Source organism: Caretta caretta, chromosome 1, assembly GCF_965140235.1.
Source record: "Caretta caretta isolate rCarCar2 chromosome 1, rCarCar1.hap1, whole genome shotgun sequence".
In the NCBI taxonomy this organism is placed as follows: domain Eukaryota; kingdom Metazoa; phylum Chordata; order Testudines; family Cheloniidae; genus Caretta; species Caretta caretta.
In genome coordinates this window covers 325,728,766-325,753,625 of record NC_134206.1, presented here as the reverse complement: position 1 = coordinate 325,753,625, position 24,860 = coordinate 325,728,766, and the positions used below count along the sequence as shown (strand labels likewise).

At 44.0% G+C, this 24,860-nt stretch overlaps 1 protein-coding gene across 2 annotated transcripts in view; it reads right to left on the bottom strand.

The window, feature by feature from the left end:
- Positions 1–553: 553 nt before the first annotated feature.
- LRRK2 (leucine rich repeat kinase 2) overlaps positions 554–24,860 on the bottom strand; it is a 116,345-nt gene continuing 92,038 nt past the window's right edge. The window contains exons 42-51 of one of the 2 annotated variants that reach the window (XM_048836307.2): positions 23,673–23,843; positions 20,992–21,092; positions 19,841–20,035; positions 18,061–18,254; positions 17,696–17,768; positions 12,324–12,508; positions 10,997–11,149; positions 9,252–9,460; positions 2,927–2,998; positions 554–2,226 (exon numbers count right to left, since the gene is read on the bottom strand). In XM_048836307.2, the coding sequence (XP_048692264.2) occupies positions 2,105–2,226; positions 2,927–2,998; positions 9,252–9,460; positions 10,997–11,149; positions 12,324–12,508; positions 17,696–17,768; positions 18,061–18,254; positions 19,841–20,035; positions 20,992–21,092; positions 23,673–23,843 (1,475 nt within the window). In that variant the 3' untranslated portion in view covers positions 554–2,104. Of the gene's footprint in view, positions 2,227–2,926; positions 2,999–9,251; positions 9,461–10,996; positions 11,150–12,323; positions 12,509–17,695; positions 17,769–18,060; positions 18,255–19,840; positions 20,036–20,991; positions 21,093–23,672; positions 23,844–24,860 lie in introns of those variants that run through there. The other variant, XM_048836308.2, reaches the window with a different exon arrangement.

The window sequence follows — 24,860 nt, the reverse complement described above, 5'->3', positions numbered from 1 at the left end:
GTCATTTATGCCATGACCAACCTGTGAAAAATGTGATTTCTCTGTAGCATTTCTCAAACTGGGGGTCCTGATCCAAAAGGAGAGGCTGGCAAACCTACTGCCACCCTTATTTCTGTGCTGCCTTCAGAGCTAGGTGGCTGGAAAGCAGCGGCCTGTGGCCAGGCACCAAGCTCTGAATGCAGCGTTGCTGCCCTCAACAGTGGAGAAGTAATGATGGCAATACTGTGACCACCCCTCCCCACAATAGGCTTGTGACCCCCTTTTGGGTCAGGACCACCAGTCTGAGAAATGCTGTGTACTTCTGTATACTTTTTACCCTATACTATAAGGTAAAAGTCACACAAAGAGACCAGATTTCACAGTCCATGACACAATTTTCATGGCTGCGAATTTAATAGACTCCTGCATATAAGTGGTCACGCCCCAGCTCAATAGAAATTCTGTGAGAAATAAAGCATACTATTGGAAAATTGTCCATGAAAATAGTGTTCTAATAAATAGATATAAGGCTTACACTTCAACATGATTTATAAACTGACATCAGCACATGAAATATCAGATATTTAAGTTTATTTCTTTATGATAAAAATAATGTATTTTTTGAGTTATAAAATCCCATATAAATAGCATTATTCATAGCACATATTACAACACAAACACATTATAAACCGTGTACATATGAAAAGAATCCAAATAGCCAAATACTGATTCATTTTGAGAAAGTTCTGTGCACTCGGTTGTCCTAGTTTAGGAATTATTTATAACTATAGAAGATTGGAAGGAGAGGGACTTGTCTGGTCGCAACACCTTGCTCTGTTCCACAGGAGACAAATTTCAGAATGGCTTTGGGTTTTTTGCTACCTGGCATTGCAGGCTTGTTATGGTGCAGAAGCTCTTGGTCTGAGGGACAGAGAAAGACATCTGTCTGTGGTCTGAAGGACGGAAGTAAGGCACTGAGTGCATGCTGTCAGATAATTGGGTTAATGGATACAGAGCAATAACATGGCATCTCCAGAATGAAGGTAGGTGTGTGCGTGAGTAGCCTCACCGGGGGGGGTTACACAAGGCAAGAAGTAGCCCATTCTTGGATGCCTGCTGGCTCCACTACATACTTCAAAAATCTCAATATAAGGTGCTCATAACAAGGCTGGATGGTAAACTTTGCACACAAGGTAAATATGAATACTACAGTTTTCATGCTTTTTCAGACTGAGGTAAGCGAACTGAACAATTCTATTGCGTGAATACTCCATAGGCACTTTATAGCACATTGGCTGGCTACCTGAGAAGCACCATGTCAAGAATTTTACCCTGCATTCTCTTGCCTGTGCAACATGAGTTGTAAAATTACGTGTGTGAATGTGTTGTGTTGCTATGAATGAGATTGCATTGCTCAGTGCCAGGCAAACGCTCACAGTCAAAAAAGGCACTATCTTCACAGACACCTTCGTTCTGAATTTTGTCTTTGCTGTTGCAGGGCCCAGCCTTTTATGAACAGACTGAAAATGGCCAGATTCCTAATGTACATAGGAAGGGAAAAAGCCTGACCTATTCAGCCTGTGCTTTTTAAACGAGGCTGTATACGGTCTACCAACTAGCTGTACTATCCATCATATAAACGACAATGTTTTCCTTCATATAATCAAAATTATTAAATATGAGTTTAACTAAGAACATTAACCACCAGTAAAGTTCATGTATGCAGGCGGCAGTATATATAGTGAAGCCTAAACTTTGCTCTCATTTACAATGTCAGCTTAATGAAGTTATTCTGCATATACAAGGCTATAACTAGGAGCAGAATCTAATCCTGTGGAGTTACTCTGGATTTATGCTGGTGTAACCAAAATCAGAAACATACCAACCAAGATTCTTTGGATTTACACAAGTGTTGCTGAAAGCAGATTGAGTGAATAGTTTTAACTCCTTCAAAATATTATAAATAAAAATATTCCTTATTTCTTCTGATATTTTATGATTTTGAGGGATGACAGTCACTTCCCTTTGTTTCTTACATTACTTTTTTGTTTAATATATAGTAAAACAAAGTTTAAACCAGTGGAAAACTGGGAAACAAGATGACTCTCCACTTATCTAGGGCTCCTTAATCCAAAGAAAACCTTCTCATTTTTTCTGCTAATTCCTGTCTCACTTCAATGTGCTTTTTCAGGTTTTGTACTTCATGGGGCAGCTTAATGTCCCACACGGACATACACGACTGCAGTTCTGCAAAAATAATTTAAAAAAACGTTTAAAAGTACTACACAGATACAATTATTGCATTACAAATGTGATTTTGCTTTGTTTTTAATTACAGTTAGAAATAATAGATCTGGAAATGTAAATGAGCTTTAGTGTAAATGAGAATCTGGCCCAAATCATTAAAACAGAATTAAAACAGATTTGAACGCTAAATTTACTAAGGCTCAGACTATATTGGATGTGAGCCCAGTCCCACAACCCTTATGCAAGGAGTGAGTCCTTTCTCCTTGAAGCAGTCTCACTGGTTTCAGTGGAGTAAGGGGATGAAAAGACTACTTGCGTGAAAAAGGCTTCCTAGTCTCAATTCTGATTACTATAGGTACAATTTTGGATATTGTTACACAGACTAAAAAGGCAAAGGATTTTATTACAATTATAATCAGGGACCCTTAAAAGACGTTCTGGTTCAGTTAGAATTTTGAGTAAAGGTTTGTCTGGTTCTTCTTTTTTCCACATTTAATTTTATATGAATAAGCCATTGTCATATTTTACAGGCTCAATTTGGCAGGAGTCTAGAAACACAGACAACAATAAATCACTACAAAACTGCAATGAAAATATATCAAGTGATATAATAAAATTCCTAACAGACATATAAAAAAAAAAAGTACAGTATTTTTTACAACATAAGTAACATGGATTAGTAAAATAAATTACCAGATACCTTTCTGACATTTGTCGTCTTCATCACATTTATAGCAGTGCCCCAAAACCAGCATGACATTCTTGAGGCTCCCTTTTCAAAAATAAAATGTTAGATTTTAATTTTAACTAGCACTTGGATTTCACTTCATTTAAGAGCAGAAGAAGCAGATTACATGCACCATTGAAGGAACAGAAAGCAGATTTCAGTAAACTAATGCATATTATATATTTTACTGTTAGAAAAATCAAAATTCAACATTACCAATCAAAGTGACATGAAAAAATGCAGTGTGTGAGTGTATGTGTGTGTGTATATAACGATGCTACCAACTGAGAGTGCCAATTCAGGACAAATTGCTTAAAGCAGGGCAGTTACAGCCCAAGGCTGGGGTTACTTTGCACACCAAGGCAAACCAAACCAGCCAGACAGAGAGGAGAGGACTTTGGTTTTACCCCACTGGCTAACCACAAGTCACACAAGCAATTCCCTTAGACACTCCAGTTTCCCAGTATCACCACCAGTGCCACTCGTTATGGGGACAAATGGTTATGAAAACCAATACCCCAGGATTATTCACAAAAGGAAAAAGATATAGATGAGAGCTAGAATTGGTTAAATGGAATCAATTACACACAGTAATGGCAAAGTTCTTGGTTCAGGCTTGTAGCAGCGATAGAATAAACTGCAGGTTCAAATCAAGTCTCTGGAGTACATCCACAGTTGGGATGGGTCTTTCAGTCCTTGGTTCAAAGCTTCAGTGTAGCAAAGTTCCTCCGAAGGTATGAAGCAGGATTGAAGACAAGATGGAGATGAGGCACCAGCCTTTTATAGTCTTTTCCGGGTGTAAGAACACCTCTCTGTTCTTACCATGGAAAATTATAGCAAAATGGAGTTTGGAGTCACATGGGCAAGTCCCTTACTTTGCTAAATCACAAGGCATATATGCCTTCTCTCAGTGGGTCAGTTGTATAGTTGATGATCCTTAATGGGCCATCAAGCAGGCTAGGCAGAGCTGACACCAACTTTTCTGGCGTGGCACCCAGAAGCATAGCATAAGTATGAAATACAGACAGTGTAGAGCCAATATTCATAACTTCAACTACAAAAATGATACATACATATAGACAGCATAATCATAACCAACAAACCATAATCTCTCCATACATCCCTTACACGACAACCTTTATTCAATATTTGCTGCAAATATATATCAGTAGTCGCAACAGTGATCTATACAGTTACAGATTATGTCAATAACGTCAGAGTGTGTGCACCCCCATTTAATATGAGGGATTTATCAAAGATCAAGGACAAATTACATAAATATTGTAAATCATTTACCTTCATTTACACCCATTCAGCCTCACTGGGTAGAGTAGAGAAAAAAATTGCAATGAAAATATGTTAAAGTTTTATGAGTGTGTTTGCGAGGAGAGGCTTCGTCCCTGTGTCTTATGGAGCATATATAAGGCTAGATTTTGGTTCACTACCAAAACTAGGATTGTGGAAGCTTTGAGGGGCCATGCTGGGAGTCCCAGGAGGTATTCTGCCTGAATCAGCCAAAATTCCTCTTGGGTCTTGAAGGGAGTGGTTGCTAGAGCAGCAGTTATCCCACTATGAAAATACACAGTGTGCCCTCCTCATGCTGGGCTAGCTCTGCCCACTATGGGTGTCTGTCCCCTTCTGGACTGTACAGATTTCCCATTTCAGGATTCTAGGTAAGCATGGTATACATTTTTGTTACAGAAAACCACTAGAGAAAATTCTGGGCTATCAGTGTATACAGTTAATGTAAACAGGTTGTAAAGAAGATGCTATTTGTGAGTACACTTCAGATTGCCCAAAGTTTTAAAAAAAAATATATCAAAATTGCAGTCAAGTGAGAATTTTTGGCGACAGATGCCTTGTTTAGTTTTTAGTGTTGAAGCAGGGAAGGATATGAACTTTTATTAAACTCACAGTACAAACAGAGCAGACTAAGGATGTCTACACAGCTGCTGGCAGGTGCGATTCCCAGCGTGGGTAGATATACACATGTGCTAAAAATAGCTGCGTGGCCATGGCAGCATGGGCAGAGACTTAGGCTAGCCACCTTGGTACAATCCTGCTCAAGGCATGTACGCAGGTGGCTAACCTGTGCAGCCACCTCCACACTGCTATTTTAGGCACGAGCTCAAGAGGAGTTGGCAGGTGTATGTCTACCAGCCCTGGGAGTTACATCTCCCAAGTGCGGTGTAGACATACCCTAAATGTTCTACCAAGTGGCATTCTGTTAATCTTATTACATTCATGGAAAACGCAGAAAACTGTTAATTGTGATACAGAAGGCTCAGACTCAAACTTTAAGGCCAGAAGGGACCATCATGATCATCTAGTCGGATCAGGGCAGATTAGGGTTTTGGCCCCCTCCCCACCCCTTCCGCCTGCAGTCCCCACCCCCGGTGCTCCTGTGGAGTGGGTCAAGCCCCCATACCCTGACCCCATTCCGTCTGGCGCAGGAGGGGAGACGGGTGTGTGGAGTGGTGCAAACCCCCATGCACCGACACAGGGGAGGGACTGCAGGACAAGCTCCCGGTCCTGACCCCGCTCCACAGCAGGAGCGCTGGGCTGGTGAGGGGAGCGGGGTCAGGGCATGGGGCACCCATTTTTCCAGGGCCCCTGGGCACAGGCCCCATTGGCCCAGTGGCTAATCCGCCACTGAGTCTGACTTACTGCACTTCACAGGATTGCTCCTCTCCCTCTGATGTCTTCCTGCTTTGTCTAAAGCACACTGACAGAGCAAATGACAGGAGAAATACATCTGTGTATGTGTCAAAGAGCTCCTTACCCCTCTGGTATGCAACATTTTGTAGGGGCTGGATAGTCAGGCTAGTTCATTGCTGTGACAGAACATCACCCGTTTCACTCAGGAGTAGAGATGGCCCATAATGTACACAATAGATCAAAATGTACCTAGGTTTGGGAAAATTTCAATCTGTTCAGAACTTTGTACCTGGGAACTATCCCTGTCTTAGCTTCCCTATACTCTTTCCCATAATGAACAGTTTCAATTGTTCTCATGAGAGGGACTGAGGTATTAAGGGTTATGTTTTTATAACTGGACTATCTGGAGGTGTAAATTTGTGCTTGCAAAATGAACTGCAGATGTAAATCTGAATATCTGAACATCCTCTAATGACCCAATTTTCACTTGTCCTATTGTAGGCCAATCTATTAGTAGATTTCTGGAACCTATTTACAATAGTTAAATGGAAAAATGAAATAATTTCACGATATTTGGGTAAGTTCTATTCACCTGAAATATTTATACTTGATTGAAATACGTATTTTAATCTTGAAACTGAAACTATTTTTGATACTGAAGTACTTTTCCCCTAGTTCCTTTTTATCTCATACAAGCAATGTTCTATTATTGAAGAATTACTCATAAGGCTTGGACTGTTTCCTATAATTCTCTTTGGAACTGAACAGTCTTTGCATTCAAAACACTTAAATAAATACACGGAAAAACTGACTAAAAAAAGTTGATAGGTTAAATTGGGTGTCTATTTTAACAAAACTTCTTATATCTACAAAAACTGTAAGCACACTGCATGGAGCACACAAAATTAAGCTCTTTATTTTAAATCATTATCTTTCCATATGCAGAATTTGATTTGTCTGAAGATTAAGGTGCCTGGAAACTAAGAATTAGAGAATCCAGGTTTTAAAAATCAACAAACTAGTATTATTGTAAAATGTACTTGTTAGGATCCTATCACTGTAGAATTCAACACCATTAAATAAAATAGTAGTGAATTATTATTAGGGCTATGATTTTCTCATGGAGGTCACAGAATCCATGACTTCTAGAGACCTCCATGACTTGAACCTCTGGTGCCTGGGAGCTATAGGATCCCTCATCACCCCTAGCAGCTGGGAACTGTGGGGGACCGAGCTCCCAGCTGGGGCAGGAAGCAGGGCTGCCCCGCAGCTCCCAGTGGGGGTGGGGTGCCTGGAGCTCCCAGGGGGCAGGGAGACCCTGAGTTCCTGGCCTTCGTGGGTAGTGGGGCTCCGGGGAACTCTCAGCTGCTGTGGATGGTGGGGATGCCCCCCAGTAACTGCAGGTGCCCCAGAGCACAGAGCTGCCATGGGTGGCCAAGGTGCCCCGGAGCCACCGCAGGCAGCTGGGGTGCCCCGGAGCCGCTGCAGGCTGCTGGGGTGCCCCACAGCTCCGAGCCACTGCAAGTGATGAGGGTGCACTGAGATCCGAGCCACTGCAGGTGGCAGGGGTTACCCGAGCTTGGCGCCAGGGTGGTGGGGGGACCCTGCGGCTCCCAGCCAGGCCCTTGTGGGTGGTCTGGAGAGCCTGCAGTTCCTCATTTTGAATGCATATTTTTAGTAAAAGTCAGGGATAGGTCATGGGCTTCCATGAATTTTTCTTTATTACCTGTGATCTGTCCGTGACTTTTACTAAAAATATGCGACACAAAATTTTAGCCTTAATTATTATTTACATTATAACAAGGGGCTAATGCTGTAACTATAAGGACCACAGTGAAGAGAAATATCTAATACTGACTTTCTAATAAATTAATATTTAGCTGGCACTCTGTCATCTAAAGACCTAAGTACTTTATAAAACTGCTGTTATAGGCCCTGATCTTGCAAATGGATACCACGTGTCTCTGGACAGGACCAGGGGTCCATGGAAGCCGTTCTATTTATAGGATTGGGGCCATAGTCAAAAAAACAACAACGGAAAAACACCTTCTGAGTCAATCTATGTGCCCTCTGCTTCCTTTATGAAAATAAACTTTTTTTATTGCTTGAAGCACTGCAGAGCCAATACCTTTTGAAGGGTTAGTCAGAGTGAATTAAAATTTATTCTGCCTTATGAATCATCATCATCACCAGCTAAGTCTGACTGTAGAATATATTTAATAGAGTCAGTGCTGCAGAAAGAAAACAGATTGGGTTTACAGTGATGCCAATGAGAAGACATCGGCGCTTTAAAGTACGGAATTGACTAACAGGAATATAGTAAGTGTGGGAACTCCACAATGTTAGCTTTAGAGTCACTTTTCCTACTATGAACATGCTTTATTCCATACTGACACCGGAGATGCAGCTTAGGGGTGTTTAGTAGGTGAATGGAGTCCACGTACAATATTCCAGAGCAGCGTTTCCCAAACTGTGTTCTGCAGAACACTGGTGTTCCACACGATGTGAATAGGTGTTCCGTGAAAGAATCTAGAATTTAATTTTGACTCTTGCACTTGATTTTTGTACTACTTTATACGTGCTTTCCAGTTAGAAATTGTTAGTTCAAGTTACTTTAAATTTGTATTTTTACTTTGTTTTATAAAATAAAATATATTTGAGCGTAAATAATGCAATTTTCTATTTGAAAACCAAACGATTACAAAATAGTACTGTAAGTGTTCTGTAATAGGCTAAAAAGTGTTCCATGGCCAAAAAAGTTTGGGAAACACTGTTCCAGAGTATTTTACTATAATACATATACCTAAGTTTTCCATCCTTGCACTATGACGTATTGTAACCTGGGGATGTTTAGATTAGTCTGGGGGACACAGAAGAACAGTGGGGATGGAGAAAATTACCATACCCCAAATCTGACCCTTCTGCACATGTGCTCCTCTGGCTATGTATAAAACAGAAGTAACTCCTTGAAAACCACCCCCCCTCAGTCCCTGCTTCCACAGTGGCTCATAATAGAAGTGGCCATGGCCACAGGAGCAGCTGATACATACAAAGCTGTAGGCTCTGACAGCAGCCCACTAACCCAAGCTTCTATCCCCTGCTCCTACTTCACACAGCTGAATTGAAAGCTGCACATGTAACTCTGCCCTATGGGGGCACCCATTAGAGTTCTGCTCAGTAGGCACTGAGAGTGGGAGCCACAAATCAAATAAGTAAAAAAGAATGATTAGAAAGCAACAAGATTACACACACGCACACAGCACGCGAGAGAGAGAGAAAAGGAAAAAGGGAGAGAATTAAGAAAGAGAAAACAGGCAAACAGAACAGGAGAAATAAAATGGACAGAAGGATGGTGGAAAGCGTGTGGGGGCATGGCACGAAAGGAGCTGGGAGCGAGATGCTATTGGTCACAAGTGGGGCTTCGCTAGAAAAAGCGGGGGAGCCACTGCTGTCACATCTGAGCACCAGTAGCACATTCTTTGGTATTTACTCACATAAGGATTTAGATTGATTAGATTAAACATGCAAATAGAACAGAGTGAATGAAAAACAATGAATATTCTAATTAGTTCATGGAATGTCATGTCAAACAGGAATTGTCAGATTCTATAATGAAAGATTGTTTCTTTTGAATACTTACCTAGCTGGGCTGTCAGCATGACTCGAACAGAGGCACAAAAATCGCGTATTATTCGTATAGGACGACGTGTTGATAAATCAAGCAGCAGGATATGTCCTCCCCCTGTTCCTATCCAGAGGGCAGTATTTTTTTGTAGACAGATGGTCTTCACTCTTCCAGAATAAGCCACTGTATGTTTTGATTCTTTATTTAGTTTCACTACTTCTTCCCTAACAATATGAAGAGATTTTGTATTAAAAATTGCTTGCATGCATGGATATTTCATTGGATAATTGCTAAGTTGACGTCCTTGCACTGGACAAATTTTTTAAAATCTGGTGTCAATGCAGACTGCATGAATCCCAGCCTAAGAAACTTCCTTACATTAAACAAGTTGGGAGGAAAGCTTCTGAAGTTTTAATAACCATCAGTCTTAACTTGGGCAACCTGAACAGGGCTTTAAATTGGACATGGGTAGCTCTCCTTTCTCTTCAACTCTCAAAGCTGCATTTAAATAATTCCCTGTTCTAGTCTTTTAAAGGAGAGGATGACATTGATGCTACTGCTCACAGCAGCAGGAGAATGAAACAGCACTCATTTTCACCAGCTTTTCACCAGGTGAGAAGAGAAGTGTGTACAAAGAGTTAAATTAACTAGGCTTGTGTAGCCTAGCAGGAGATAATTTGAGGATGGGAACTATTTTAGGGTATTTTGGTTACCAATCTAATTAGTACGGTTTATGGATTGGGGACAAAGGAAACTCAGAAATGAAACCTTCCCTTCCATATTCTAAATTCTCTCCTATATGAAAAAGAAAGACTGGCAAGGCAGGGGAAGAGAAATCCCTGCACAGACCAAAATAAATTAAAACATCCTCCCCCCCCCCAAAAATGCAATCCTTTCAGGAGCCAGGATTTCCTCTCGCAATGTGCTAATATGGGTAATTTTATTAGCATGAGTGAATTTATTTTCAACTAACATGCATGTACCATATGTATGTAGTTGTATATATTTGCATATAGTATGTGTGTTATAGTTATGGTCCCTAGAGGATCCAGTATGTGCATTTTATACATTGGATGAAAAGCTACTACGTCATGGATTAATACTAATGGTGATCACTTCTGGCATCTTAGAATCTCTCTTCTTGAAGGCAGAAGCTGTGAGCTCTTGAGTATCTCCTGGGTAACTCTGATACGCTCTCATCTCAGCGTCACTCTCTCACAGATTCTTGAGTTCAACGGGATTTGAGGGCACTCAAAAGGCCCAGGAGCCATTTAATACCTTGCAGGGTTAGGCTCTGAAGGACAGGAGCAATAGATAGCAAAATTAAACCACCCTATCTGAAATTTTGAGATATGTTCCCTGTGTTCTCAATCTGGGCATAGAGCAAGGGGTGGGAGATAATAATGCTATCTAACTACCCTAGGTCAGCCCATAGCTGTGGTGGCATGGACAGGAGTCCCACAGAGTTAAAGCGTTCATCTGGGGTCACAGGTAGTCAGTGAAATAAACATTTGGGGTTAAATTACTAGAAGCTCAAGAATGAAAGCCAGGGAAAAATCCTGAGAGCCTGCCTGGACCAGTCCAAAACTTAGGACCAGAAGAGGGGAAAGAAAAGCCATGCCTGACAACAGAATTGGTCTCAGCAGTGATTCCCTTCCCTGCCACCCCCAAAATGTGAAGTATTTCACGAGACAAAATCTCCCAGACGAATCCACTATTCATCTATTACACACAATAACAGTACAAAATAAGACGCTTACTTTAGAAAATGTGCACAGTCAATTAGTTCACAAAGTTTCTCTGTTTTCTTATCCCAAACTTCCACAAAATGGCTGTTTTTCTTAGCCAAGTAGATGGATTTGTCTACTGCTATTGAAATAATGTTTGCGTCACTGTAAGCCTTGTGACAGAATCTAAGAAAGAGGGAAAAAAATTAAGCGTACACTATATTCCTAATAGGTAAGCTCTGCCTACAATTACAGACCCATGCAGCCTAAAAACAAAGTGGGCCTGGATCAATTTAAAAATAAAGGATCGGATCTGAATGCTTACAGTCCGTGGAGTTACACCAGTACAAAAACATTTAAAGTGAGATCAGATCCAGGCCTATAATGTAACTATTGGTTCAAGGTATGGGAAATTGTAATGTGCCTGCTCCTGCTCCCAACAAAGTCAATGGATGTTTTACCACTGAATTCCATGGAAGCAGAACCAAGTCCAGTATCTATTAACAAATCTTCCCTAAACATATTTGTCAGGTCACAACAGAGCAAACACCACTTCTTTCTATTCTAACAAAGGGCCAGATCCTGCAAGCTGCTAAGGACTTTTGACTTCTTTTGGAGAGCTGCTCAGCACAACAAAAGACCAGTCCCAAAACGGGGCCAGCCTGATTCTGCCCAGTCTGCTTTGCCTCTGTTTTTAACTCTAGTGACAATGTTTTTGATTACTTAGTTATTTGAATCTCCTACAAATCCCATGATTGTGCAAACTTTGATCATAATATCTCTGCAATTTGAAAAGAGCATCCTTCTGCCTCACTGATTTGGGGCGAGGACTGTATGCTCAACAACTTCAGCCTCACAGTCTGATATATGAATAAGACCTTTGGTATCTTCATCACAATAAAATTATAGCCTTTTAAGAATTAGTGGTGAGGAATCATATTCAATGTATGTATATTGGGAAAAGACGTAAACACATACCTTATAACTATATGAATATATACGGTCAAATCCTAAGCTCAATGCATGTAAATGGCTCCCAATGAAATAAATGGGAGTAGAGCAAATTCTTCCCATGTGTGCCTTTGCCCAATAGCATTTCTATATTCATAGAACATAGATTTACTTCCTACCACATTTGTAAAATAAAAATGCATACTACTTAATGTTTGCTTTAAAACTAGAACAAATATATTAAATATCAGTTGATCTTATATTCTTTTTAAATATTATTAAAAGAAAAAATTGGAAATAAGATATTTACAAAGAACAAGCAATAGGTCAGGATTCTCAGACAAAACACTGATAGAAAAATGTCAATGAAAACAAGAACAACCAAATTACATTAGCATAAAAAACTCACAGCTGACTTGTCTTTGTCTCAATTAGGGTTTGAATAGATATATCACCAGATAATAATATGATCTTTGTTCCACAGCCTCCCCAGACTATATTTTTTTCAGATACACATGTGGATTCACTTAAGCACGTAAGTGGTGTGCTGACATTCCCTATAGTTAAGATCTTCAAAGGTGCCGCACCCTTGTACTGTAAGAAGAAATATACCCTCCATTAGAAACATATAGTATATACTTATACAAGGCAACTTAGAAATTGATAAACCAAGAACATATATTTTACAGAACAGATACAGGGCCAGATTTTCTATACCTTTATAAAAGACAGTTTACCTTTTCCATAACTGGTGTTCTTCGAGATGTGTTGCTCATGTCTATTCCGCAATAGGTGTGCGTGCTCGCCAAGTGCACCGGTGCCAGAAATTTTTCCCCTAGCAGTACCTGTAGGGGGGGAGCGGCCCCCCGCGATCCCCGGAGCGGCGCCTGCCTGGCATGATAGAAGGGGGGCTACACTCCCCCCACCCTCAGTTCCTTCTTGCCAGACAACTTCGACAGAGGGGACGGAGGGTTGAGTGTGGAATAGACATGAGCAACACCTCTCGAAGAACACCAGTTACAGAAAAGGTAACTGTCTTTTCTTCTTCGAGTGATTGCTCGTGTGTATTCCACAATAGGTGATTCCAAGCTATATCTGTTGGAGGTGGGTAGGAGTTCACAAGTTCTCAGGTTGGAGTACTGCCCTGCCAAACCCAGCATCATCCCTGGCCTGGGAGACTATCGCATAGTGCAAGGTGAACATAGTGCAAGGTGAACCGAAGACTAGGTGGTGGCCCTACAAATGTCCTGGATGGGGACGTGGGCCATGAAGGCAGTCGACAAGGCCTGTGCCCAAGTCGAGTGTGCCCTCATAATGGGCGGCAGGGGAACCCCTGCCAGCTCCTAACAGGAACAGATGCATGAAGTGATCCACTTAGAAAGCTGCTGAGTAGAAATCGGCTGACCTTTCGTGCACTCAGCCGAGGCGACGAACAGTTGCGAAGACTTTCAGAACGGCTTGGTCCACTCGAGGTAGAAAGCCAGAGCTCGCCTCACATCGAGCGTGTGGAGACGGTGTTCCTCACTAGTCATGTGAGGCTTGGGGCAGAGGACTGGCAGAAAAATGTCCTGACCCATGTGGTAGGCAGAGACCACCTTCGGGAGGAACGCGGGGTGTGGGCGGAGCTGGACCTTGTCCTTATGAAAAACCATATACAGCGGTTTGGAGGTTAGGGCCCTGAGCTCTGAGACCCACCTAGCCGATGCGATAGCTACCAGGAAGGCCACCTTCCACGAGAGGTGAGACCAGGAACATGTGGCCAGTGGTTCAAACGGGGCCCTCGTGAGACGAGCCAGCAACAGGTCTAGGTCCCACTGTGGAATTGGGGGCTTGGAATATGGGTAGAGATGGTCCAAAACCTTAAGGAACCGGCTGCTCATAGCATGGGAAAACACTGTGTGCCCTTGCACTAGGGGATGAAAGGCCGATATGGCAGCCAAGTGTACCCTGATTGACAAGGGCGCAGGTCCCTGGGCCCTCAGGTGGAGGAGGTAATAAAGGATAAGCTGGATCTGGGTGGCTGTCGGGGAAACACCTTGGCCTGCTGCCCACCTTGAAAACCGAGACCACTTCGCCACATAGGAGCGGCAAGTGGAGGGCCGTCTAATTTCAAGGACGCACTGAACCTGTTCCGAGCATGTCCTTTCCTTGCCACCTAGCCACTGAGCAGCCACGCCATGAGGTGAAGTGTTGCTAGGTTGGGATGGAGGAGGCAGCCTTGGTCCTGAGAGAGCAGGTCCGGGCTGAGCGGCAACTGCCATGGCGGAGCTACCGCCAGCCCCAAGAGGGTCCCGTACCAGTGCTGCCTGGGCCACGCTGGGGCAATGAGGGGGACCCTGGCTTTGTCCATCTTTATTTTCTCCAAGGCCCTGCTGATCAGAGGGAACTGGGGAAAGGCGTAGAGGAGCTGGCCTGACCAGGACAGGGTAAAGACATCGGAGATAGGGCCCTTCCCTAGGCCGCCCCTGGAGCAGAACCAGGGGCATCGTCGGTTCTGCCGGGTTGCAAATAGGTCCACCTGGGGAGTACTCCACCTTCAGAAGACCTGGTGAGCCACTTCCGGGTGTAGAGACCACTCGTGCTGAGAGGAAAAATCCCTGCTCAAGTGATCTGCCCTCACATTCCGGGAGCCCGATAGGTGGAAGGCTCTTAGGTAGATGTCATGGGCTATACAGAAGTCCCACAGACTGAGGGCTTAGTGGCAGAGGGCAGAGGATCGGGCCACACCTTGCCTGTTGATATAGAACATCGAGGCTGTGTTTTCCGTGAGAACCCTGACTACCTTACCCTCCAGGTGCAAGCAGAAGGTCATACACACCAGTTGCACAGCCCTGAGTTCGTTGACTTTTATATGAAGAGGTAGGTCTTGTACAGGCCACAGGCCTTGGGTCTGAAAGTTCCCCACATGGGCCCCACAACTCAGGTCCGACACGTCAGACACCAGCTCCAATGACAGGGCCCTGTCCCTGAACGGGACCCCTTGGAGCATGTTGTTTGGGGCGGACCACGACTGCAGGGAGGTGATCACAGAGTTTGGCACGGTGAGACTTTGCCATTCTGTCCGTGGTCTGGGAGAACTGTGAGGCCAGCCAGAGCTGGAAGGGCCTCATTCCGAGTCTGGCGTGATGGACCACATATGTGAACGCAGACATGTAACCCAGCAGTTGCAGGCAAGCCCTCGCCGTCATCACCGGGAACCTTCTGACCGAGTCGATGAGCCCTTGAGTTTCACCATGTAGTGGTTCAGGCCTCACAGGTCCATGATGGGCCTGAGCCCCATTTTGGCCTTCGGGATAAGGAAATACCAGGAGTAATACCCTTTGCCCAGGAACTCCTTGGGCACCACCTCTATAACTCCTAGGTCCAGGAGCCACCCCACCTCCTGCTTGAGCAGAACCTCGTGAGAGGGGTCCCCCAGGAGGGACATCGAGGGGGCGGAGGGTGGTTGGGCGGGGAGGAGGTAAAGTGAAGGGTGAAACCTCAGGAGATGGTGTTGAGGACCGATTGGTCTGAGGTGAGGCACGACCATTCCGGGAGGTGAGCACACAACCGATTGGAGAAAGAGCTTTTCTGGGGGTAGGTCCCTGCTGAGAACTGGCAGGGAACCCCCGAGTGTCCGATCAAAAACACCTTTTGCCTGCCTGCTTGACCTTAGAAGACCCAGGCTTGGGGGCAGGCCGGGATTGCCGTTGTGGGCACTTTCTATAGTTCTGCTGCTTTTTGTGGGCAGCCTTGTACTTTGGGAGGGCGACCTGGGCGGGAGCCTGCTGCGGCTTGAACTTGGATTTTGCCAGAGGAGGGACATAGAGGCCCAAGGTCTGGAGAGTCATGTGGGAGTCTTTCATGCCATGCAGCCTTATGTCTGTTTCCTCAGCAAACAGAGCCTTCTCATCGAAAGGGAGATCCTGCATTGACGACTGCGCTTCGCTGGAGAGCCCAGAGAGCAGAAGCCATGACGCCCGTCTCATGGATACCGCTGAGGCCATGGACCATGCGGCTGTGTCCACTGCATCTGAAGCAGCCTGCAGGGATGCCCTTACGGCTGCCGCCCCTTCCTCCATGAGCACCCTAAACTCCTTCTTATCGTGCTCCTGGAAGGAGTCCTCAAACTTGGGGAGGGATTCCCAGAGGTTAAACTCGTAGCGACCCAAGAGAGCCTGATGGTTTGCTACTTGTAGCAGAAAGCTTGAGGAAGAATAAACTTTTCTCCTGAAAGTATCCAGCCTCCGAGAGTCTTTGTTCTTGGGGGTTGGAGCTCGTTGCCCCTGCCTCTCCCTGTGGTTGACTGACTCGACCACCAAGCAGTTGGGCGCTGGGTGGGTATACAGATACTCGTGTCCCTTCGTGGGTACAAAGTACTTGCACTCTGCCTTTTTGGAGATGGGAGCCAACGAGGCTGGTGTTTGCCACAGGACATTTGAAATTCTTGCCACCCATTCATGGAGTGGCAAGGCCACCCTGCCCGGTGCTGAAGGGGACAGCACATTGAACATGGAGTCTGAGGGCTCTTCCATCTTCTCAGCTTGGAGGTGGAGACTTGCTGCCACCCTTTTTAGGAGGTCTTGGTGGGCCCGGTAATCCTCCTGCGGCATGGAGAGGGGCGAGGACGTAATCAGATCCTCCGGACAGGGAGAGACCGGTGTGGTGCTTTGGGTGTTGTCCGGCACCGGAGGATCCACCACCTGGTTGGACTCCGGGCACAGTACAGAGGACACAGGTCCCACTGACCTTTTTTCTGGTGGTTTAAGCATGGATGCCGACGGTGCTTCCGAGGCCCCGGCCACCAAGCGAGCCTGCACCGGGGGCTGCGCCGGAGGCCATGGTGCCCACTGGTACCACTGGGCCTGCTCTGAAGGGGCCTGGCTACTCCGCTCAACGTGAGTGGGAGGCCTAGGGCCCAATGAGGATCGAGGACTACCTGACATGGGCCTACCCTCTGTCCCAGACTTCCCTCGGTGCCGTTACAAAGAGGGAGTCTTTCCGGTCCTCTTGGCATGCCCCGTGGTGGGGAGTGGTGCTGACTAGACGATGGTCCCGGAGGGTCTCCGCGTACTGACGCCGCTATACCGGGTACCTTCAGAGCGGCGTGCCGGGGTTGGGGCCAGCGCTGACTCCATCAGGGTGGCCCGGAGCCTAATGTCCCTTTCTTTTTTAGTCCGGGGCTTGAAAGACTTGCAGATCTTGCACCTTTCGCTGATATGGGTTTCTCCCAAACAGCACAGACAATGTGCATGAAGGTTGCTCCTTGGCATAGAGCGCCTACAAAAGCAGCACGACTTAAAGGCTGGGGAGCGGGGCATGCCCTGGCCTGGGCTCAATGACTAATTAAACTAACTGAATTAGCTAACTGACTACAGGTACTACTGAACAAATGAAGAGTTCTGGGGATGAGCTACAGCAAAGCTGGAGCAGAGCAGTTCCGATGCACCTTCACTGGCAGCAAGAAGGAACTGAGGGTGAGGGAAGCGCAGCCCCCCTTATACCATGCCAGGCAGGCGTCACTCCAGGGGTTGTGGGGGGGCACTCTCCCCCATGGGTGGTCCTAGGGGAAAAGCTTCCAGCACCGGTGCACATGGCAAGCACACACACCTATTGTGGAATACACATGAGCAATCACTTGAAGATGAACTCCTTTGTGCCACTGGATTTTGGTTCAGCACTCCCCCGCACCCCCTCTTTTTTTTTTGGTAAACTGCATGAAAGAAAGCTATTAGAAGTAGTTACTTTACATATTACGGATTACATTTTTTAAAGAGAGAGTACTGTATACGTTAAATTTACCTTTACTACTTGGTCTTCAAAAACTGCTATTTTGCCATCAGCTGTTCCCACCAGAAAAAAATTCTTCTGTTTGCTGAAATGAAATTATAAATTCCAGAATTGCCTCATGAAAGGACGTTCATTAAAGAAGATTTAAAAACAGAAGTGTCTGGCAGATCAGGGGTTTTATTGGTCACTAAAAGTGAACACAGGGCCACATGTCCAAAAATAAGCACTTAAGCTCTGCCTGAGAGCAAGTTAACACATGTGCAAAGTATGTAGCTGCAGGCACAATACAGATGTCTGCATGTACAACCACCCATTTTGTTAATATTGCTGTGACGTCAGATTTCAAAATGTAGCCCGTAGTACACTCTAAATTATACCTTTGCTTTGAAAAAAAGTTGCTGTATAAACAGGTAACAGAATCGGACATTTTCTGAAGATGGTGTTTGTTTTTTCCATCTTCTGTATTAAATGCCCACAGAGAACCAAACTGGGTTCCTGCCAAAATCCAGTTTTCTTTCTCTGTAGGAAGAGTCACTAAAGCCAAACACAAGATTCTTCCATCTGCAATGTCCTGTGTCAAGAAAAAATAATTAAAAGCAGCCTGGTTATTTTTCAGCGAGGATTACATGAGTGAATTACATAAAGTAAAAACAGTAGGCCCTTCTGGGAAGATGGCCTTTCTTCCCAATGGAAAGAAATCCCCAATTAGCAGAAGATACTTTCATCTTTTCCTCTGGCAACCTCTGGCATTCAGATAAATGAAATAAATGATTCATAAATAGCGATGATCCATGGCAGGCTGATGCCATGCCTGTCCTTTTAAGAATGCACCATCTGTCTGCCCAATGCTGTGAGAAGGCCAGCATGGTGATCTAACACATTAATTAACTAACTACCAGGAACACATACATTCTCAGCATATAGCAGCTAATGATCCGAAAGCTGTTGTTAGAGAAGCAAAGAAATGGAACTGCACTTATGTTACTTTCTGTGGCACAGTTTAATTGATGGAAATAAAGCAGAGATCTAAAATATTTCATTTTAAAATATCCCCCCCTTCCCCAGAAAGCAGCAGTTTCAAATGTAACACAGTATCTGCTATTTCATGCCTGTGGCTCACTACGGTCTATTGTGTCACAGAAACCCTTCTTTTAACGTGCTCTGTGAGGAGCTATATCCTGTGCTGGCAGTGAAACACATGTGCAACTTTGCGTACCTAGCCTGGGTAATCCATCTTCCAGTTTACAAATCTGCTTCTTGTGACAATACTGAATATGGGAACTCCAGAAACTAAATGTTGACGTTTGGTGGGTGCATTCCACAGCAGCGAGAGTCTCTTGGGAGGAGTGGGAATTACAAGAAGTTGTGTTGGGCTGCAGGATTATCAGGACTATTGGTCTGTGTTCTGACCTCAGTGCAAAAAGGCTGAGGGTTGGCATACAGCCAGCCCACTGGAAGAAATACATACATTGGTGGTAAGACAATATTGTGAGGGGTGTTGGATGGACAGGAGGGAGAGTAAGATGATCACAGAACCATAGAAATGTGGAGCTGGAAGGGACCTTGAGAGATCATCGAGTCCTTTTCCCCGGGGCCTTTCCCCTGCTCTATATTCCATAAGCTAAACAGCTTCACCTGTCAAGAAGTCTCATAATACTCGTATTAAATTCCACTTTACTCAGTTCCATCCCATGACTTCTAGCTATGCCCCTCTCTGAGACACCCTCAGTAATTGCTCTTAAAAAAAGAAGCATTTCTGTGGCCCTTTTGGTCTGAGGATCTCAAAGCACTTTTCAGACATAGGGAATTAAGCCTCAAAGTCCCCACCTCCCTGTCAGTACAGTAACTATCAATTCTAATGTTTTATAGTTTCATAAGGTAAGTCTACACAGCAAAAAACAACAACAAAAACAGACCAGTGGCAGCTGTTTTGCTTCATCTCATGGTATCAGTGCTGATTCTTATATCAAATGCCTTTGGAATTCTTGGCCATGAGACGTAGCTGATATAGCTGTACAGCATGAAAGCAGTCAAAGCTGGGATCTAGGCTTTCCAGAAGCTATACCCTACTGTTAAAATGCATTTAATATGTAAATATAGAAACATCAGATCTATCAATGCCAAGGAGTTAGTAATAAATGACAACTTCACACCTACCTCACAAGTATGGCCATCTGTATTTAAGTCAATAAATGAAACCTGTCCTTTTTTTGTATTTCCAGTACCGATCCAGACCCCTGCCTTCTTGCAGCTTTGATTAGCTGCAACCATGCACTCTGCTGCAAAGGCACTACGTATTGAAATGTGTCTCATCAAACAGATAAGCTTTGCGGAGTTCAAAATATCATAAACCTGTAAAGGACACCACAAGATAACAGCCTGTAAATTAACAGATAGCACTTTTCATTCTGAAGGATAACAAAGTACAAGGTATGTACACAGTATCACAGCATGCAATAGTCACTCATGTACTGCAGGTACAGTGTCACTATGCACTACATTACTGTTTTTCAGGGGGAAGTAAAGAATACATTTTCCCAATTGAAACTACAGGACAATGTCAATGTGACTTAGTCTCCTAAGTCACTTAAGGCACTTTTGAAAATCTTACCCAATATCACAGAGCAAGGTAGTATTGTGATAGAAGACACACTATGGTAGCTTTTAGAGCCATACCATTATAGAAGATGTACAGAGTGGTGTAGATTAACTGCATCCACAATTTTATAACTAGTTCTTGTTGTGTAATGTTAATTGAAAATGTCTATCTGGCATGAATCCTATGTGGCTAGCATATAAGAGTATTAATCACCAAGTAATGAAGTGGCAGAAACATGACTGGATGATTCATGGCAAAATATAAAAGAAAATGGCCGATTTGTATTTTGCACAAATGTTTCTGTTCAAACTAGGGAGGAGAAAATATTGTACTTCTTAGGAAGGGTTTATCTACACAGTGCACTAGTCCGAACCACTGGGGTGTAAATTCTAGTGCACTGGTATGTAACACACTAACTGGCCCCCATGGACCCAGAAGTTCCGTAGCGCATGTTAATGTAGTCCTGTTTGAAACGGGACTACATAATACCCATTATGGAACTTTTAGTGCAGGGTCTATGTGGGCCAGTTAGTATGCAACTTGCTAGAACGGGCTAGAATATACACCCCTCTGGTGCAGACTATGCCAGAGGTTTACACTGCATAGACAAGTCCTAACTTAAATTCACCACTTCCTCTTGAATTGGTAGAGCATAATAAGTCAACGGCAGATGCTAAACTAGAAATTGTATAATACAACCACAAACTACCTGGGCCGATGTAGGTCTTTCCTGAGGGTTTTCTTTCAAACACTTGCTGATTAAACTTTCAACTTCAGGCCAGGGGGCACACCCATATTCTTTGACAGGATCTAAAATATACATTTTGTGCTGCCAATTAGATAATTGCCTAATTATTACAATTTATCACAACTAAAGACTGAGAGTTATGAATACCATTCTTCTTACCAGAATTTCTCACAACTTCTTACAAAGTTGTCCAGAGATACATCCCACACTAGAGTAAAATTTCAAACTGCATAGAGATTAAGTGCTCAACTTCTATTAACAGCAAACTGGAGTTACACAGCTAGAGTGGTTGTCATTACCAACAGGTACATCATGATGCCCAAGGCATCACTGTTTCCCTAATTTTAGAATTGGATCTAAGCGGTAACTGCTGGCGAATGTTGACTTTTTAATGGTGACTTCGGCAATGCCCATGCACTTTGTTTTGAAAATTTACTTGTCTCTGTTAGGCAGAGAGAATGGTATTAAATAGAATTAGAAGAAGTCTTTCATCATATGGGTGAATTTTCAGCACACTGCACAGGAACTCCCAATAACATTTATGGGATTTATGAGGTTAAATTCTCACATAGTGCTTTACCTCATCATCTTAGGCACTGAGAGTTCAAACGCAAAATTTAAATATTAATTATGGTGAATTAATGTTTTCTTTTTGGTCCATCAAAATGCATGGTGATATCCCCAGTATCACCTTACATGGACATGACATTAAACAAGGTTAAAGAATAAAATGCAGCCTACAAAATGAACATATTCTCTCTTACACCAGGTCTGAATTTAGTTCTAAGCATACAAAAATCCTGTTTCTTTACAGAGTGCACCGATTTGATCCCTGATGTATCTCTAATAAAGTTACACCAAGGATGATATTGGCCCAATATCACCAAATCTGAGTTTCTCAGTTTGAAAACGGGATGTAATTTTAGAAAAATTCAAAAGCTGCTCATTGTTTTGCATTATCCTCCAAGTAGTGGCCGCGGTCAGACATAGGATACAACACAAGTGGCAATATTTATCTTAGACAGTATGACAATCGCTATAAGAACATATGAATGGCCAAACTGGGTCAGACAAAAGGTCCATCTAGCCCAGTATCCTGTCTTCCAACAGTGGCCAATGCCAGGTGCTCTAGAGGGAATGAACAGAACAGGTAATCATCAAGTGATCCATCCCCCACTCCCAGCTCCTGGCAAACAGCTTCTGCCAAAACTATCCTGGCTAATAGCCATTGATGGACCTATCCTCCATGAACTTATCTAGTTCTTTTTTGAAGCCTGTTATAGTCTCGGCCTTCACAACATCCTCCGGCAAGGCATTCCACAGGTTGACTGTGCATAGTGTGAAAAAATACTTCTGTTTGTTTGTTTTAAACTTGCTGCCTATTAATTTCATTTGGTGACCCCTAGTTCTTGTGTTATGAGAAAGAGTAAATAACACTTCTTTGTTTACTTTCTCCACACCCGTCATGATTTTATAGACCTCTATCACATCCCCCTTTAGTTGTCTCTTTTCCAAGCTGAAAAGTCCCAGTCTTATTAATCTCTCCTCATACAGAAGCCGTTCCATAACCCTAATAATTTTTCTTGCCCTTTTCTGAACCTTTTCCAATTCCAAAATATCTTTTTTGAGATGGGATGACCACATTTGCATGCAGTATTCAAGATGTGGGCGTACCATGGATTTATATGGAGGCAATATGATCTTTTCTGCCTTATTTTCTATCCCTTTCTTAAGGATTCCCAACATTCTGTTTGCTTTTTTGACTGCCACTGCACACTGAGTGGATGTTTTCAGAGAACTATCCACAATGACTCCAAGATCTCTTTCTTGAGTGGTAACAGCTAATTTAGACCCCATCATTTTATATGTATAGCTGGGATTATGTTTTCCAATGTGCATTACTTTGCATTTATCAACATTGAATTTCATCTGCCATTTTGTTGCCCAGTCCCCCAGATTTGAGAGATCCTTTTGTACCTCTTCACAGTCTGCTTTGGACTTCACTATTTTGAGTAGTTTTGTATCATCTTCAATTTTTGCCATCACACTGTTTACCCCTTTTTCCAGAACATTTATGAATATGCTGAACAGTACTAGGCCCAATACAGACCCCTGGGGGACACCACTATTTACCTCTCTCCATTCTGAAAACTGACCATTTATTCCTATCCTTTGTTTCCTATCTTTTAACCAGTTACTGATCCATGAGAGGACCTTCCTTCTTACCCCATGACAGCTTACTTTGCTTAAGAGCCTTTGGTGAGGCACCTCAAAGGCTTTCTGAAAATGTTATACTGTATCCACTGGATCCCCCTTGTCCACATGTATGTTGACCCTCTCAAAGAATTCTAGTAGATTGGTGAGGCATGACTTCCCTTTACAAAAACCATGTTGACTCTTCCCCAACAAATTATGTTAATCTATGTCTCTGACAATTTTGCTCTTTACTGTAGTTTCAACCAGTTTGCCCGGTACTGAAGTCAGGCTTACCAGCCTGTAATTGCCGGGATCACCTCTGGAGCCCTTTTAAAAACAAAATGGTGTCACATTGGCTATCCTCTTGTCATTTGGTACAGTAGCTGATTCAAATGATCTTTCCCTCTGTATGTTCCAGTGTTAAATCTTGAGGAAACATGACATACCTGGTAATTTTCCATGAATTGCTAATTCATCAAATTCATTTGGAAACTTCATGCCTTCAATTATTCTACCTCCTGCTGTTAAAATGTCATAAAGAAGCAAGCCAAATGAATATACATCAGCTTGCTGATTGTAAATAACATTTCCTCTGGCAACCTCTGGTGCTCGAAATCCTGGAAATAAATGATTCATTAATAGTTATGATTTATGCCAGGCTGATGCCATGCCTCTCCCTTTAAGAATAAATACCTCTTGATGAAAAATGCCACAGGAAGTTAACAAAAAATTATGTACTATCTCTGAACTGGCAGCAGTCCATATGCTGAAAAATCACAGAAGAAATGAGCAAATGGAAGGTCAGTGTACAAGAAGTATCTGTAAATCAGTTAATAAGCTTCTGTGCTATTAGTCTAACCACCAAAAGAGCTTCATTATTTAATATTGAAAAGGAAGGGCACATCCTGCAGTCCTAAATCAGGGGCTGATATGGGAGTCATGCCCTCAAGTTCATGGCAATTGGCCCAATTCTCATTCACTCTAAGGCAGGGGTCTCAAAAACACATGGCCCGTGGGCCGCAGGGCTATTTCCTGCAGCCCACCAAGCGGCCCACGGCCCACACCCCAGCCTACCTCCAGGCCAGGGGTGGACAAACTATAGCCCGTGGGCCAGATTCGGCCGGCAGGATTGCCCCCTGTGGCCCCGCAAGCCCTGCGCTGCTCCCTGAAGCAACCAGCACAATGTCTCTGCAGCCCGGGGGAGAGGGGCAGACGGCTCCATGCGTTGCCCTGGCTTCCAGGTACCGCCCCCCACAGCTCCCATTGGCCAGGAACGGGGAACCGCGGTCAATGGGAGCTTCGGGAGAGGTTCCTGGAGGAGCGGCAAAAGCAGCACACGGATCCCTGTGTCCTTGCCCACATCCTTCCCTCCCCTGGGCCACAGGGACATGGTTTCGGTTGCTTCCCAGAGCGGAGCGGGACCAGGGCCAGGGCAGGCAGACAGGGAGCCTGCCCTGACCCCGGTGCACGCTGCTGCCACCCTGGAGCTGCTCTAGGTAAGTGGTGAGTAGTGTCAGGCTGGAGCCCGAACCCCTCCTGCACCCCCCCCCCCAACTCCCTGCCCTAAGCCCCCCTACCACTCCCTGCACTGAGCCCCCCGCCGCATCCCACACCCCTCCTGCATCCCAACCCTG